Source organism: Heterodontus francisci, chromosome 39 (genome assembly GCF_036365525.1).
Source record: "Heterodontus francisci isolate sHetFra1 chromosome 39, sHetFra1.hap1, whole genome shotgun sequence".
In the NCBI taxonomy this organism is placed as follows: Eukaryota; Metazoa; Chordata; class Chondrichthyes; order Heterodontiformes; family Heterodontidae; genus Heterodontus; species Heterodontus francisci.
Window position 1 is genome coordinate 30,831,765 of NC_090409.1, and position 18,600 is coordinate 30,850,364.

Consider the following 18,600-nt stretch of genomic DNA (forward strand, 5'->3'; position numbering starts at 1 on the left):
CACCAGAACAGTACAAGAGTATTAGTGACAGACCTGCACCCACCAGTACTGTACCCCAGAATTAGTGAAGACGTCTACCCACCAGAACTGCACCACAGTATTAGTGCCAGATCTGTACCCACCAGTACTGGACCACAGTATTAGTGCCAGAGCTGTACCCACCAGTACTGTACCACAGTATTAGTGCCAGACCTGTACCCACCAGTACTGTACCACAGTATTCGTGACAGATCTGTACCCACCAGTACTGTACCCCAGAATTAGTGACAGACGTCTACCCACCAGTACTGTACCACAGTATTAGTGCCAGATCTGTACCCACCAGTACTGTACCCCAGAATTAGTGACAGACGTCTACCCACCAGTACTGTACCACAGTATTAGTCCCAGATCTGTACCCACCAGTACTGTATCACAGTATTAGTGCCAGATCTGTACCCACCAGTACTGTATCACAGTAGTAGTGCCAGATCTGTACCCACCAGTACTGTACCACAGTATTAGTGCCAGATCTGTACCCACTAGTACTGTACCACAGTATTAGTGCCAGATCTGTACCCACCAGTACTGTACCACAGTATTAGTGCCAGATCTGTACCCACCAGTACTGTACCCCAGAATTAGTGACAGACGTCTACCCACCAGTCCTGTACCACAGTATTAGTGCCAGATCTGTACCCACCAGTACTGTACCACAGTACTAGTGCCAGACCTGTACCCACCAGTACTGTACCACAGTATTAGTGCCAGATCTGTACCGACCAGTACTGTAACACAAAATTAGTGACAGATCTGTACCCACCAGTACTGTACCACAGTATGAGTGACAGATCTGTACCCACCAGTACTGGACACCAGTATTAGTGACAGATCTGTACCCACCAGTACTGTACCCCAGTATTAGTGACAGATCTGTACCCACCGGTACTGGACACCAGTATTAGTGACAGACCTGTACCCACCAGTATTGAAACCCAGTATTAGTGACAGACTTGTACCCACCAGGACTGTACGCCAGTATTAATGACAGACCTGTACCCACCAGTGCTGTACCCCAGTATGAGTGACAGACCTCTACCCACCAGTACTGCACCCCAGTATTAGTGACAGACCTGTACACCAGTATTAGTGACAGACCTGTACCCACCGGTACTGTACCCCAGAATTAGTGACAGATCTGTACCCACCAGTACTGTACCACAGTAATAGTGACAGACCTGTACCCACCAGCACAGTACACCACTATTAGTGACAGACCTGCACCCACCAGTACTGTACCCCAGTATTAGTGACAGATCTGTACCCACCAGTACTGGACACCAGTATTAGTGACAGACCTGTACCCACCAGTATTGAAACCCAGTATTAGTGACAGACTTGTACCCACCAGGACTGTACGCCAGTATTAATGACAGACCTGTACCCACCAGTGCTGTACCCCAGTATGAGTGACAGACCTCTACCCACCAGTACTGCACCCCAGTATTAGTGACAGACCTGCACCCACCAGTACTGTACCCCAGCATTAGTGACAGACCTGTACCCACCAGTACTGTACCCCAGTGTTAATGACAGACCTGCACCCACCAGTACTGTACACCAGCATTAATGTCAGACATGTACACACCAGTACAGTACCCCAGTATTAGTGACAGACCTGTACTCACCATTACTGTACACCAGTAATAGTAACAGACCTGTACCCCACAGTACGGAACACCAGTAAAACGACAGAACTGTGCACACCAGTACTGTACACCAGTATTAGTGACAGACCTGTACTCACCAGTACTGTACACCAGTAATAGTAACAGACCTGTACCCAACAGTACGGTACACCAGTAAAATGACAGACCTGTGCACACCAGTATTAGTGACAGACCTGTACTCACCAGTACTGTACACCAGTAATAGTAACAGAACTGTACCCAACAGTACGGTACACCAGTATTAGTGGCAGACCTGTACCCACCAGTACTGTATCCCAGTATTAGTGACAGACCTGTACCCCAGTATTAGTGACAGACCTGTACCCACCATTACTGTACCCCAGTATTAGTGACAGATCTGTACCCACCAGTATTGAAACCCAGTCTTAGTGACAGACTTGTACCCGCCAGGACTGTATGCCAGTATTAATGACAGACCTGTACCCACCAGTGCTGTACCCCAGTATTAGTGACAGATCTGTACCCACCAGTACTGCACCCCAGTATTAGTGACAGACCTGTACACCAGTATTAGTGACAGACCTGTGCCCACCAGTACTGTACCCCAGTATTAGTGACAGATCTGTACCCACCAGTACTGGCCCACAGTACTAGCGACAGACCTGGACCCAACAATACTGTACCCCAGGATTGGTGACAGACCTATACCCACCAGTACTGTACACCAATATTATTGACAGACCTGTACCCACCAGTACTGTACCCACCAGTACAGTACCCACCAGTACTGCACCCCAGTATGAGTGACAGACCTCGAACCACCAGTACTGTACAACAGTATTAGTGACACCTGCACCCAATACTGCACCCCAGTATTAGTGACAGACCTGCACGCACCAGTACTGTCTGCCAGCATTAATGACAGACCTGTACCCACCAGTACTGCACCCCAGTAATAGTGACAGACCTGTACCCACCAGTACTGTACACCAGCATTAATGTCAGTACTGTACCCACCAGTACAGTACCCCAGTATTAGTGACAGAGCTGTACCCAACAGTACGGTACACCAGTAAAATGACACACCTGCACCCACCAATACTGCACCCCAGTATTAGTGACAGACCTGCACCCACCAGTATTGAAACCCAGTGTTGGTGACAGACCTGTACCCACCAGTACTGTACCCACCAGTACTGTACCCCAGTATTAGCGACAGATTTGTACCCACCAGTACTGTACCCAAGTATTAGTGACAGACCTGTACCCACCAGCACAGTACCCCAGAATTAGTGACAGACCTGTACCCACCGGCACTGTACCCCAGTATTAGTGACAGACCTGTACCGACCGGCACTGTACCCCAGTATTAGTGACAGACCTGTACCCACCAGTACTGTACACCAGTATTCGTTACAGACCTGTACCCACCAGTACAGTACCCCAGTATGTGTGACAGACCTGTACCCAGCAGTACTGTACCCCATTATTAGAGACACACCTGTACCCACCAGAACTGTACACCAGTATAAGAGACAGACCGGTACCACAGTATTAGTGACAGACCTGCACCCACCAGTACTGTATGCCAGTATTAATCACAGACCTGTACCCACCAGTACTGTACCACAGTATTAGTGACAGATCTGCACCCACCAGTACTGTACACCAGTATTAATAAAACACCTGTACCCACCAGTACTGTATCCCAGTATTAGTGACAGACCTGTACCCCAGTATTAGTGACAGACCTGCACCCACCAGCACATTACCCCAGTATTAGTGACAATCTGCACCCACCAGTACTGTATGCCAGTATTAATCACAGACCTGTACCCACCAGTACTGTACCACAGTATTAGTGACAGATCTGTACCCACCAGTACTGTACACCAGTATTAATGACAGACCTGTACCCACCAGTACTGTACCACAGTATTAATAAAACACCTGTACCCACCAGTACTGTACCACAGTATTAGAGACAGACCTGCACCCACCAGTACTGTATGCCAGTATGAATCACAGACCTGTACCCACCAGTACTGTACCACAGTATTAGTGACAGATCTGTACCCACCAGTACTGTACACCAGTATTAATGACAGACCTGTACCCACCAGTACTGTACCACAGTATTAATAAAACACCTGTACCCACCAGTACTGTATCCCAGTATTAGTGACAGACCTGCACCCCAGTATTAGTGACAGACCTGGACCCACCAGTACTGTACCCCAGTATTAGTAACAGACCTGCACCCACCAGTACTGCACACCAGTATTAATGACAGACCTGTACCCACCAGTACTGTACCACAGTATTAATAAAACACCTGTACCCACCAGTACTGTACCCCAGTATTAGTGACAGACCTGTACCCCAGTATTAGTGACAGACCTGTACCCACCAGCACAGTACCCCAGTATTAGTGACAGACCTGTACCCACCAGTACTGTACCCCAGTATTAGTAACGGACCTGTACCCACCAATACTGTACCCCAGTATTAGTGCCAGACCTGTACCCACCAGTACAGTACCCCAGTATTCGTGACAGACCTGTACCCACCAGTACTGTACCCCAGAATTAGTGACAGATCTGTACCCACCAGTACTGTACCACAGTAATAGTGACAGACCTGTACCCACCAGCACAGTACACCACTATTAGTGACAGACCAGTACCCACCAGTACTGCACCCCAGAATGTCAGACCTGTACGCACCAGTACAGTACACCAATATTAGTGACAGACCTGTACCCACCAGTACTGTGCACCGGTATTAATGACAGACCTGTACCCACCAGTACCATACCCCAGTATTAGCGACAGACCTGTATCCACCAGTACCGTACCCCAGTATTAGTGACAGACCTGTACCCACCAGTAATGTGCACCAGTATTAATGACAGACCTTTACCCACCAGTACAGTACCCCAGTATTCGTGACAGACCTGTACCCACCAGTACTGTACCCCAGAATTAGTGACAGACGTCTACCCACCAGAACTGTACCACAGTATTAGTGCCAGATCTGTACCCACCAGTACTGTACCACAGTATTAGTGCCAGATCTGTACCCACCAGTACTGTACCACAGTATTAGTGCCAGATCTGTACCCACCAGTACTGTACCACAGTATTAGTGCCAGACCTGTACCCACCAGTACTGTACCACAGTATTAGTGCCAGATCTGTACCCACCAGTACTGTAACACAGTATTAGTGCCAGATCTGTACCCACCAGGACTGTACCCCAAAATTAGTGACAGACGTCTACCCACCAGTACTGTACCACAGTATTAGTGACAGATCTGTACCCACCAGTACTGGACACCAGTGTTAGTGACAGATCTGTACCCACCAGTACTGTACCACAGTATTAGTGCCAGATCTGTACCCACCAATACTGTAACACAGTATTAGTGACAGATCCGTACCCATCAGTACTGGACACCAGTATTAGTGACAGATCTGTACCCACCAGTACTGTATCACAGTATTAGTGACAGATCTGTACCCACCAGTACTGGACACCAGTATTAGTGACAGACCTGTACCCCAGTATTAGTGACAGACCTGTGCCCACCAGTACTGTACACCAGTATTAGGGACAGACCTGTACCCACCAGTACTGTACACCAGTATTAGGGACAGACCTGTACCCACCAGTACTGTACACCAGTATTAGTGACAGACCTGTACCCAACAGTACTGCACACCAGTATTAGTGACAGACCTGTACCCACCAGTACTGCACACCAGTATTAGTGACAGACCTGTACCCAACAGTACTGCACACCAGTATTAGCGACAGACCTGTACCCACCAGTACTGTACCTCAGTATTAATGACAGACCTGATCCCACCAGTATTGTACCCCAGTATTAATGGCAGACCTGTACCCACCAGTACAGTACACCAGTATTAGTGAGACACCTGTACCCACCAGTAATTTACCCATTAGTGACAGACCTGATCCCACCAGTACTGTACCCCAGTATTCGTGACAGACCTGTACCCACCAGTACTGTACCCCAGTATTAATTGCAGACCTGTACCCACCAGTACAGTACACCAGTATTAGTGAGACACCTGTACCCACCAGTAATTTACCCATCAGTGACAGACCTGATCCCACCAGTACTGTACCCCAGTATTAGTGACAGACCTGTACCCACCAGTACTGTACCCCAGTATTAGTGACAGACCTGTACCCACCAGTACTGTATCCCAGTATTAGTGACAGACATGTACCCACCAGTACTGCACACCAGTCTTAGTGACAGACCTGTACCCACCAGGACTGCACACCAGTATTAGTGACAGACCTGTACCCACCAGCACTGCACACCAGTATTAGCGACAGACCTGTACCCACCAGTACTGTACTCCAGTATTAGTGATAGACCTGTACCCACCAGTACTGTACCGCAGTATTCGTGACAGACCTGCACCCACCAGTACTATACCCCAGTATTAATGGCAGACCTGTACCCACCAATCCTATACCCCAGTATTAATGGCTAACCTGTACGCACCAGTACTGTACCCCAGGATTAGTGACAGACCTGTACCCACCAGTACTGTACCCCAGTATTAATCGCAGACCTGTACCCACCAGTACTGTACCCCAGTATTAGTGACAGACCTGTACCCACCAGTACTGTACCCCAGTATTAATCGCAGACCTGTACCCACCAGTACTGTACCCCAGTATTAGTGACAGACCTGTACCCACCAGTACTGCACACCAGTATTAGTGACAGACCTGTACCCACCAGTACTGTACCCCAGTATTAATGACAGACCTGCACCCACCAGTACTGTATCCCAGTATTAGTGACAGACCTGTACCCCAGTATTAGTGACAGACCTGTACCCAACAGTACTGCACATCAGTATTAGCGACAGACCTGTACCCACCAGTACTGTACCTCAGTATTAATGACAGACCTGATCCCACCAGTATTGTACCCCAGTATTAATGGCACACCTGTACCCACCAATACAGTACACCAGTATTAGTGAGACACGTGTACCCACCAGTAATTTACCCATTCGTGACAGACCTGATCCCACCAGTACTGTACCCCAGTATTAGTGACAGACCTGTACCCACCAGTACTGTAACCCAGTATTAATGGCAGACCTGTACCCACCAGTACAGTACACCAGTATTAGTGAGACACCTGTACCCACCAGTAATTTACCCATTAGTGACAGACCTGATCCCACCAGTACTGTACCCCAGTATTAATGGCTAACCTGTACGCACCAGTACTGTACCCCAGGATTAGTGACAGACCTGTACCCACCAGTACTGTACCCCAGTATTAATCGCAGACCTGTACCCACCAGTACTGTACCTCAGTATTAGTGACAGACCTGTACCCACCAGTACTGCACACCAGTATTAGTGACAGACCTGTACCCACCAGTACTGTACCCCAGTATTAATGACAGACCTGCACCCACTAGTACTGTATCCCAGTATTAGTGACAGACCTGTACCCACGAGTACTGCACCCCAGTATTAGTGACAGACCTGTACCCACCAGCACATTATCCCAGTATTAGTGACAATCTGCACCCACCTGTACTGTACCCCATTATTAGTGACAGACCTGTACCCACCAGTACTGTACCCCATTATTAGAGACACACCTGCACCCACCAGTACGGTACACCAGGATAAATGTCAGACCTGTGCACAGCAGTACTGTACACCAGTATTAGTGACAGAACTGTACCCACCAGTACTAGTGACAGACCTGTACCCACCAGTACTGTAAAACAGCATTCATGACAGACTTGTACCCACTAGTACTGTATCCCAGTTATAGTGACAGACCTGTACCCACCAGTACTGCACACCAGTATTAGTGACAGACCTGTACCCACCAGTACTGTACACCAGCATTAGGGACAGACCTGTACCCACCAGTACAGCACACCAGTATTAGTGACAGACCTGTACCCAACAGTACTGCACACCAGTATTAGTGACAGACCTGTACCCACCAGTACTGCACACCAGTATTAGTGACAGACCTGTACCCAACAGTACTGCACACCAATATTAGTGACAGACCTGTACCCAACAGTACTGCACACCAGTATTAACGACAGACCTGTACCCACCAGTACTGTACCTCAGTATTAATGACAGACCTGTACCCACCAGGACTGCACACCAGTATTAGTGACAGACCTGTACCCACCAGTACTGCACACCAGTATTAGCGACAGACCTGTACCCACCAGTACTGTACTCCAGTATTAGTGATAGACCTGTACCCACCAGTACTGTACCGCAGTATTCGTGACAGACCTGCACCCACCAGTACTATACCCCAGTATTAATGGCAGACCTGTACCCACCAATCCTATACCCCAGTATTAATGGCTAACCTGTACGCACCAGTACTGTACCCCAGGATTAGTGACAGACCTGTACCCACCAGTACTGTACCCCAGTATTAATCGCAGACCTGTACCCACCAGTACTGTACCCCAGTATTAGTGACAGACCTGTACCCACCAGTACTGCACACCAGTATTAGTGACAGACCTGTACCCACCAGTACTGTACCCCAGTATTAATGACAGACTGCACCCACCAGTACTGTATCCCAGTATTAGTGACAGACCTGTACCCCAGGATTAATGACATACCTGATCCCACCAGTACTGTACCCCAGTATTAATGGCAGACCTGCACCCACCAGTACTGCACCCCAGTATTAGTGACAGACCTGTACCCACCAGTACTGTACCTCAGTATTAGTGACAGACCTGTACCCACCAGTACTGCACACCAGTATTAGTGACAGACCTGTACCCACCAGTACTGCACACCAGTTTTAGTGACAGACCTGTACCCACCAGTACTGCACCCCAGTATTAGTGACAGACCTGCACCCACCAGTACTGTATCCCAGTATTAGTGACAATCTGCACCCACCTGTACTGTACCCCATTATTAGTGACAGACCTGTACCCACCAGTACTGTACCCCATTATTAATGACAGACCTGCACCCACCAGTACTGTATCCCAGTATTAGTGACAGACCTGCACCCCAGTATTAGTGACAGACCTGTACCCACCAGCACATTATCCCAGTATTAGTGACAATCTGCACCCACCTGTACTGTACCCCATTATTAGTGACAGACCTGTACCCACCAGTACTGTAAAACAGTATTAGTGACAGACCTGTACCCAACAGTACTGCACACCAGTATTAGTGACAGACCTGTACCCACCAGTACTGCACACCAGTATTAGTGACAGACCTGTACCCAACAGTACTGCACACCAGTATTAGTGACAGACCTGTACCCAACAGTACTGCACACCAGTATTAGGGACAGACCTGTACCCACCAGGACTGCACACCAGTATTAGTGACAGACCTGTACCCACCAGTACTGCACACCAGTATTAGCGACAGACCTGTACCCACCAGTACTGTACTCCAGTATTAGTGATAGACCTGTACCCACCAGTACTGTACCGCAGTATTCGTGACAGACCTGCACCCACCAGTACTATACCCCAGTATTAATGGCAGACCTGTACCCACCAATCCTATACCCCAGTATTAATGGCTAACCTGTACGCACCAGTACTGTACCCCAGGATTAGTGACAGACCTGTACCCACCAGTACTGTACCCCAGTATTAATCGCAGACCTGTACCCACCAGTACTGTATCCCAGTATTAGTGACAGACCTGTACCCCAGTATTAATGACAGACCTGATCCCACCAGTACTGTACCCCAGTATTAATGGCAGACCTGCACCCACCAGTACTGTACCCCAGTATTAGTGACAGACCTGTACCCACCAGTACTGTACCTCAGTATTAGTGACAGACCTGTACCCACCAGTACTGCACACCAGTATTAGTGACAGACCTGTACCCACCAGTACTGCACACCAGTTTTAGTGACAGACCTGTACCCACCAGTACTGTACCCCAGTATTAATGACAGACCTGCACCCACCAGTACTGTATCCCAGTATTAGTGACAGACCTGCACCCCAGTATTAGTGACAGACCTGTACCCACCAGCACATTATCCCAGTATTAGTGACAATCTGCACCCACCTGTACTGTACCCCATTATTAGTGACAGACCTGTACCCACCAGTACTGTACCCCATTATTAGAGACACACCTGCACCCACCAGTACGGTACACCAGGATAAATGTCAGACCTGTGCACAGGAGTACTGTACACCAGTATTAGTGACAGAACTGTACCCACCAGTACTGAACCCCAATATGAGTGACAGACCTGTACCCACCAGTACTGTAAAACAGTATTAGTGACAGACCTGTACCCAACAGTACTGCACACCAGTATTAGTGACAGACCTGTACCCACCAGTACTGCACACCAGTATTAGTGACAGACCTGTACCCAACAGTACTGCACACCAGTATTAGGGACAGACCTGTACCCACCAGTACAGCACACCAGTATTAGTGACAGACCTGTACCCAACAGTACTGCACACCAGTATTAGCGACAGACCTGTACCCACCAGTACTGCACACCAGTATTAGTGACAGACCTGTACCCAACAGTACTGCACACCAATATTAGCGACAGACCTGTACCCAACAGTACTGCACACCAGTATTAATGACAGACCTGATCCCACCAGTATTGTACCCCAGTATTAATGGCAGACCTGTACCCACCAGTACAGTACACCAGTATTAGTGAGACACCTGTCCCCACCAGTAATTTACCCATTAGTGACAGACCTGATCCCACCAGTACTGTACCCCAGTATTAGTGACAGACCTGTACCCACCAGTACTGTACCCCAGTATTAATTGCAGACCTGTACCCACCAGTACAGTACACCAGTATTAGTGAGACACCTGTACCCACCAGTAATTTACCCATCAGTGACAGACCTGATCCCACCAGTACTGTACCCCAGTATTAGTGACAGACCTGTACCCACCAGTACTGTACCCCAGTATTAGTGACAGACATGTACCCACCAGTACTGCACACCAGTATTAGTGACAGACCTGTACCCACCAGGACTGCACACCAGTATTAGTGACAGACCTGTACCCACCAGTACTGCACACCAGTATTAGCGACAGACCTGTACCCACCAGTACTGCACACCAGTATTAGCGACAGACCTGTACCCACCACTACTGTACTCCAGTATTAGTGATAGACCTGTACCCACCAGTACTGTACCGCAGTATTCGTGACAGACCTGCACCCACCAGTACTATACCCCAGTATTAATGGCAGACCTGTACCCACCAATCCTATACCCCAGTATTAATGGCTAACCTGTACGCACCAGTACTGTACCCCAGGATTAGTGACAGACCTGTACCCACCAGTACTGTACCCCAGTATTAATCGCAGACCTGTACCCACCAGTACTGTACCCCAGTATTAGTGACAGACCTGTACCCACCAGTACTGCACACCAGTATTAGTGACAGACCTGTACCCACCAGTACTGTACCCCAGTATTAATGACAGACCTGCATCCACCAGTACTGTATCCCAGTATTAGTGACAGACCTGTACCCCAGTATTAGTGACAGACCTGTACCCACCAGTACTGTACCTCAGTATTAATGACAGACCTGATCCCACCAGTATTGTACCCCAGTATTAATGGCAGACCTGTACCCACCAATACAGTACACCAGTATTAGTGAGACACCTGTACCCACCAGTAATTTACCCATTAGTGACAGACCTGATCCCACCAGTACTGTACCCCAGTATTAGTGACAGACCTGTACCCACCAGTACTGTACCCCATTATTAGAGACACACCTGCACCCACCAGTACGGTACACCAGGATAAATGTCAGACCTGTGCACAGCAGTACTGTACACCAGTATTAGTGACAGAACTGTACCCACCAGTACTGAACACCAGTACTAGTGACAGACCTGTACCCACCAGTACTGAACCCAAATATGAGTGACAGACCTGTACCCACCAGTACTGTAAAACAGCATTCATGACAGACTTGTACCCACTAGTACTGTATCCCAGTTAATGACAGACCTGTACCCACCAGTACTGCACACCAGTATTAGTGACAGACCTGTACCCAACAGTACTGCACACCAGTATTAGTGACAGACCTGTACCCACCAGTACTGCACACCAGTATTAGTGACAGACCTGTACCCACCAGGACTGCACACCAGTATTAGCGACAGACCTGTACCCACCAGTACTGCACCTCAGTATTAATGACAGACCTGATCCCACCAGTATTGTACCCCAGTATTAATGGCAGACCTGTACCCACCAGTACAGTACACCAGTATTAGTGAAACACCTGTACCCACCAGTAATTTACCCATTAGTGACAGACCTGATCCCACCAGTACTGTACCCCAGTATTAGTGACAGACCTGTACCCACCAGTACTGTCCCCCAGTATTAATTGCAGACCTGTATCCACCAGTACAGTACACCAGTATTAGTGAGACACCTGTACCCACCAGTAATTTACCCATCAGTGACAGACCTGATCCCACCAGTACTGTACCCCAGTATTAGTGACAGACCTGTACCCACCAGTACTGTACCCCAGTATTAGTGACAGACATGTACCCACCAGTACTGCACACCAGTATTAGTGACAGACCTGTACCCACCAGGACTGCACACCAGTATTAGTGACAGACCTGTACCCACCAGTACTGCACACCAGTATTAGCGACAGACCTGTACCCACCAGTACTGTACTCCAGTATTAGTGATAGACCTGTACCCACCAGTACTATACCCCAGTATTAATGGCAGACCTGTACCCACCAATCCTATACCCCAGTATTAATGGCTAACCTGTACGCACCAGTACTGTACCCCAGGATTAGTGACAGACCTGTACCCACCAGTACTGTACCCCAGTATTAATCGCAGACCTGTACCCACCAGTACTGTACCCCAGTATTAGTGACAGACCTGTACCCACCAGTACTGCACACCAGTATTAGTGACAGACCTGTACCCACCAGTACTGTACCCCAGTATTAATGACAGACCTGCACCCACCAGTACTGTATCCCAGTATTAGTGACAGACCTGTACCACAGTATTAGTGACAGACCTGTACCCACCAGCACATTACCCCAGTATTAGTGACAATCTGCACCCACCTGTACTGTACCCCATTATTAGTGACAGACCTGTACCCACCAATACTGTACCCCATTATTAGAGACACACCTGCACCCACCAGTACGGTACACCAGGATAAATGACAGACCTGTGCACAGCAGTACTGTACACCAGTATTAGTGACAGAACTGTACCCACCAGCACAGAACACCAGTACTAGTGACAGACCTGTACCCACCAGTACTGAACCCCAATATGAGTGACAGACCTGTACCCACCAGTAATGTAAAACAGCATTCATGACAGACTTGTACCCACTATTTCTGTATCCCAGTTATAGTGACAGACCTGTACCCACCAGTACTGCACACCAGTATTAGTGACAGACCTGTACCCACCAGTACTGTACACCAGTATTAGGGACAGACCTGTACCCACCAGTACTGCACACCAGTATTAGTGACAGACCTGTACCCACCAGTACTGCACACCAGTATTAGTGACAGACCTGTACCCACAAGTACTGCACACCAGTATTAGCGACAGACCTGTACCCACCAGTACTGGACCTCAGTATTAATGACAGACCTGATCCCACCAGTATTGTACCCCAGTATTAATGGCAGACCTGTACCCACCAGTACAGTACACCAGTATTAGTGAGACACCTGTACCCACCAGTAATTTACCCATTAGTGACAGACCTGATCCCACCAGTACTGCACCCCAGTATTAGTGACAGACCTGTACCCACCAGTACTGCACACCAGTATTAGTGACAGACCTGTACCCACCAGTACTGCACACCAGTATTAGCGACAGACCTGTACCCACCAGTACTGTACTCCAGTATTAGTGATAGAACTGTACCCACCAGTACTGTACCCCAGTATTAGTGACAGACCTGTACCCACCAGTACTGTACCCCAGTATTAATGACAGACCTGATGACCAGTACTGTACCGCAGTATTCGTGACAGACCTGCACCCACCAGTACAATACCCCAGTATTAATGGCAGACCTGTACCCACCAATCCTATACCCCAGTATTAATGGCTCACCTGTACGCACCAGTACTGTACCCCAGGATTAGTGACAGACCTGTACCCACCAGTACTGTACACCAGTATTAGTGACAGACCTGATCCCACCAGTACTGTACCCCAGTATTAATGACAGACCTGTACCCACCAGTTCTGTACCCCAGTATTAGTGACAGACCTGTACCCACCAGTACTTTACTCAAGTATTAGTGACACAGTTGTACCCACCAGTACTGTACCCCAGTATTAATCGCAGACCTGTACCCACCAGTACTGTACCCCAGTATTAATCGCAGACCTGTACCCACCAGCACTGTACACCAGTTTTATTGACAGACCTGTGCCCACCAGTACTGTACCCCAGTATTAATGACAGACCTGATCCCACCAGTACTGTACCCCAGTATTAATGGCAGACCTGTACCCACCAGTACTGTACCCCAGTATTAGTGACAGACCTGTACCCACCAGTACTGTACCCCAGTATTAGTGACAGACCTGTACCCACCAGTACTGTACCCCAGTATTAATCACAGACCTGTACCCACCAGTACTGTACCCCAGTATTAGTGACAGACCTGTACCCACCAGTACTGTACCCCAGTATTAGTGACAGACCTGTACCCACCAGTACTGTACCCCAGTATTAATCGCAGACCTGTACCCACCAGTACTGTACCCCAGTATTAGTGACAGACCTGCACCCACCAGTACTGTACCCCAGTATTAATCGCAGACCTGTACCCACCAGTACTGTACCCCAGTATTAGTGACAGACCTGTACCCAACAGTACTGTACCCCAGTATTAATCGCAGACCTGTACCCACCAGTACTGTACTCCAGTATTAGTGACAGACCTGTACCCACCAGTACTGCACACCAGTATTAGTGACAGACCTGATCCCACCAGTACTGTACCCCAGTATTAGTGACAGACCTGATCCCACCAGTACAGTACCCCAGTATTAATGGCAGACCTGTACCCACCAGCACTGTAAACCAGTATTCGTGACAGACCTGTACCCACCAGTACTGTACCCCAGTATTAATGGCAGACCTGTACCCACCAGTACTGTACTCCAGTATTAATGGCAGACCTGTACCCACCAGTACTGTACCCCAGTATTCGTGACAGACCTGTACCCACCAGTACTGTACCCCTGTATTAGTGACAGACCTGTACCCACCAGTACTGTACACCAGTATTAGTGACAGACCTGATCCCACCAGTACTGTACCCCAGTATTAGTGACAGACCTGTACCCACCAGTACTGCACACCAGTATTAGTGACAGACCTGTACCCACCAGTACTGCACACCAGTATTAGTGACAGACCTGATCGCACCAGTACTGTACCCCAGTATTAGAGACAGACGTGTACCCACCAGTACTGTACACCAGTATTAGTGACAGACCTGCGGCCACCAGTACTGTACCCCAGTATTAATGACAGACCTGATCCCACCAGTACTGTACCACAGTATTAGTGACAGACCTGATCCCACCAGTACTGTACCACAGTATTAGTGACAGACCTGTACCCACCAGTACTGTACACCAGTATTAATGGCAGACCTGTACCCACCAATACTGTATCCCAGTATTAATGACAGACCTGTACCCACCAATACTGTATCCCAGTCTTAGTGACAGACCTGATCCCACCAGTACTGCACCCCAGTATTAGTGACAGACCTGTACCCACCAGTACTGCACACCAGTATTAGTGACAGACCTGTACCCACCAGTACTGCACACCAGTATTAGCGACAGACCTGTACCCACCAGTACTGTACTCCAGTATTAGTGATAGAACTGTACCCACCAGTACTGTACCCCAGTATTAATGACAGACCTGATGACCAGTACTGTACCGCAGTATTCGTGACAGACCTGCACCCACCAGTACAATACCCCAGTATTAATGGCAGACCTGTACCCACCAATCCTATACCCCAGTATTAATGGCTAACCTGTACGCACCAGTACTGTACCCCAGGATTAGTGACAGACCTGTACCCACCAGTACTGTACACCAGTATTAGTGACAGACCTGTACCCACCAGTACTGTACACCAGTATTAGTGACAGACCTGATCCCACCAGTACTGTACCCCAGTATTAATGACCTGTACCCACCAGTTCTGTACCCCAGTATTAGTGACAGACCAGTACGCACCAGTACTGTACCCCAGTATTAGTGACAGACCTGTACCCACCAGTACTGTACCCCAGTATTAGTGACAGACCTGTACCCACCAGTACTGTACCCCAGTATTAGTGACAGACCTGTACCCACCAGTACTGTACCCCAGTATTAATCACAGACCTGTACCCACCAGTACTGTACCCCAGTATTAGTGACAGACCTGTACCCACCAGTACTGTACCCCAGTATTAATCGCAGACCTGTACCCACCAGTACTGTACCCCAGTATTAGTGACAGACCTGCACCCACCAGTACTGTACCCCAGTATTAATCGCAGACCTGTCCCCACCAGTACTGTACCCCAGTATTAGTGACAGACCTGTACCCAACAGTACTGTACCCCAGTATTAATCGCAGACCTGATCCCACCAGTACTGTACCCCAGTATTAGTGACAGACCTGATCCCACCAGTACAGTACCCCAGTATTAATGGCAGACCTGTACCCACCAGCACTGTAAACCAGTATTCGTGACAGACCTGTACCCACCAGTACTGTACCCCAGTATTAATGGCAGACCTGTACCCACCAGTACTGTACTCCAGTATTAATGGCAGACCTGTACCCACCAGTACTGTACCCCAGTATTCGTGACAGACCTGTACCCACCAGTACTGTACCCCAGTATTAGTGACAGACCTGTACCCACCAGTACTGTACACCAGTATTAGTGACAGACCTGATCCCACCAGTATTGTACCCCAGTATTAGTGACAGACCTGTACCCACCAGTACTGCACACCAGTATTAGTGACAGACCTGTACCCACCAGTACTGCACACCAGTATTAGTGACAGACCTGATCGCACCAGTACTGTACCCCAGTATTAGTGACAGACGTGTACCCACCAGTACTGTACACCAGTATTAGTGACAGACCTGCGGCCACCAGTATTAATGACAGACCTGATCGCACCAGTACTGTACCCAAGTATTAATGACAGACCTGATCCCACCAGTACTGTACCACAGTATTAGTGACAGACCTGTACCCACCAGTACTGTACACCAGTATTAATGGCAGACCTGTACCCACCAATACTGTATCCCAGTATTAATGACAGACCTGTACCCACCAATACTGTATCCCAGTCTTAGTGACAGACCTCTACCCACCAGTACTGTACCCCAGTATTAGTGACATACCAGTACCCACCAATACTGTATCCCAGTATTAATGACAGACCTGTACCCACCAATACTGTATCCCAGTCTTAGTGACAGACCTCTACCCACCAGTACTGTACCCCAGTATTAGTGACGGACCTGTACCCACCAGTACTGTACCCCAGTATTAGTGACAGACCTGTACCCACCAGTACTGTACCCCAGTATTAATGACAGACCTGATCCCACCAATACTGTATCCCAGTATTAATGACAGACCTGTACCCACCAATACTGTATCCCAGTCTTAGTGACAGACCTCTACCCACCAGTACTGTACCCCAGTATTAGTGACGGACCTGTACCCACCAGTACTGTACCCCAGTATTAGTGACAGACCTCTACCCACCAGTACTGTACCCCAGTATTAGTGACGGACCTGTACCCACCAGTACTGTACCCCAGTATTAGTGACGGACCTGTACCCACCAGTACTGTACCCCAGTATTAGTGACAGACCTGTACCCACCAGTACTGTACCCCAGTATTAGTGACAGACCTGTACCCACCAGTACTGTACCCCAGTATTAATGACAGACCTGATCCCACCAGTACTGTACACCGGTATTAGTCACAAGACCTGTACCCACGATTGCTGTACCTGTGAGCGACAGATCTGTACCCCCCAGTACTGTATCCTAGTATGTGACAGACCTGTACCGAGTCCTCTCCCCATAATGCAGTGACAGACCCGTACCTACCAGTACTGTACCCGTTATACTGTGAGCCCAGTACTGTACTGGAGTTATGGTGACAGACCAGTACTGTGCCCGTAATGCAGTGAGCCCAGTACTGTACTGGAGTTATGGTGACAGACCAGTACTGTGCCCGTTATGCAGTGAGCCCAGTACTGTACTGGAGTTATGGTGACAGACCAGTACTGTGCCCCAATCCTATCCAGCAACAGTCCTCTGGCGACTGGCACTGCATCCACCAGTACTGTATACGCTTTTTTATTTGATACTCTTATCAAGACGCCTCTTGTTTTTCAACAGCTGTATTAAATCTCCCCTTAACTTTCTCTGCTCTGAGGTGAACAATCCCAGCTTCTCCAGTCTCCCCCACATTACTGGGCGTGCCTCATCCTCGATATCCTGCAGGTAAATCCCCCCTGCACCCTCTCCGAGGCTTTTCCGTGTTGCCTCTCGTGTTGCTTTGGTTTGAATTGTTAGGATTTCTTTTTCATTTCGCAAGCTGCTGGTTACAGTGCGAGTGACTCGAAACTGCTCGTACTGACCTGCTTACATTCCGAACATTCATAATGGTGGGTGCCCTCTGCCAGGTCAATGTGGTTGGCAATGCTTCCAATCTCCAGCTTGCTGCACACCAGTCCCTCCTTGGCATGCAGGCCCTGG

The 18,600-nt window shown here is 48.7% G+C and overlaps 1 protein-coding gene across 1 annotated transcript in view; it reads right to left on the minus strand.

The window, feature by feature from the left end:
- Window positions 1–18,600, minus strand: part of LOC137352862 (zinc finger protein 665-like) — a 101,812-nt gene that overhangs the window by 63,927 nt on the left and 19,285 nt on the right. Inside the window, exon 2 of the mRNA XM_068018713.1 lies at window positions 18,483–18,596. Coding sequence (XP_067874814.1) covers window positions 18,483–18,596 — 114 coding nt within the window. The remainder of the gene's footprint in view (window positions 1–18,482; window positions 18,597–18,600) is intronic.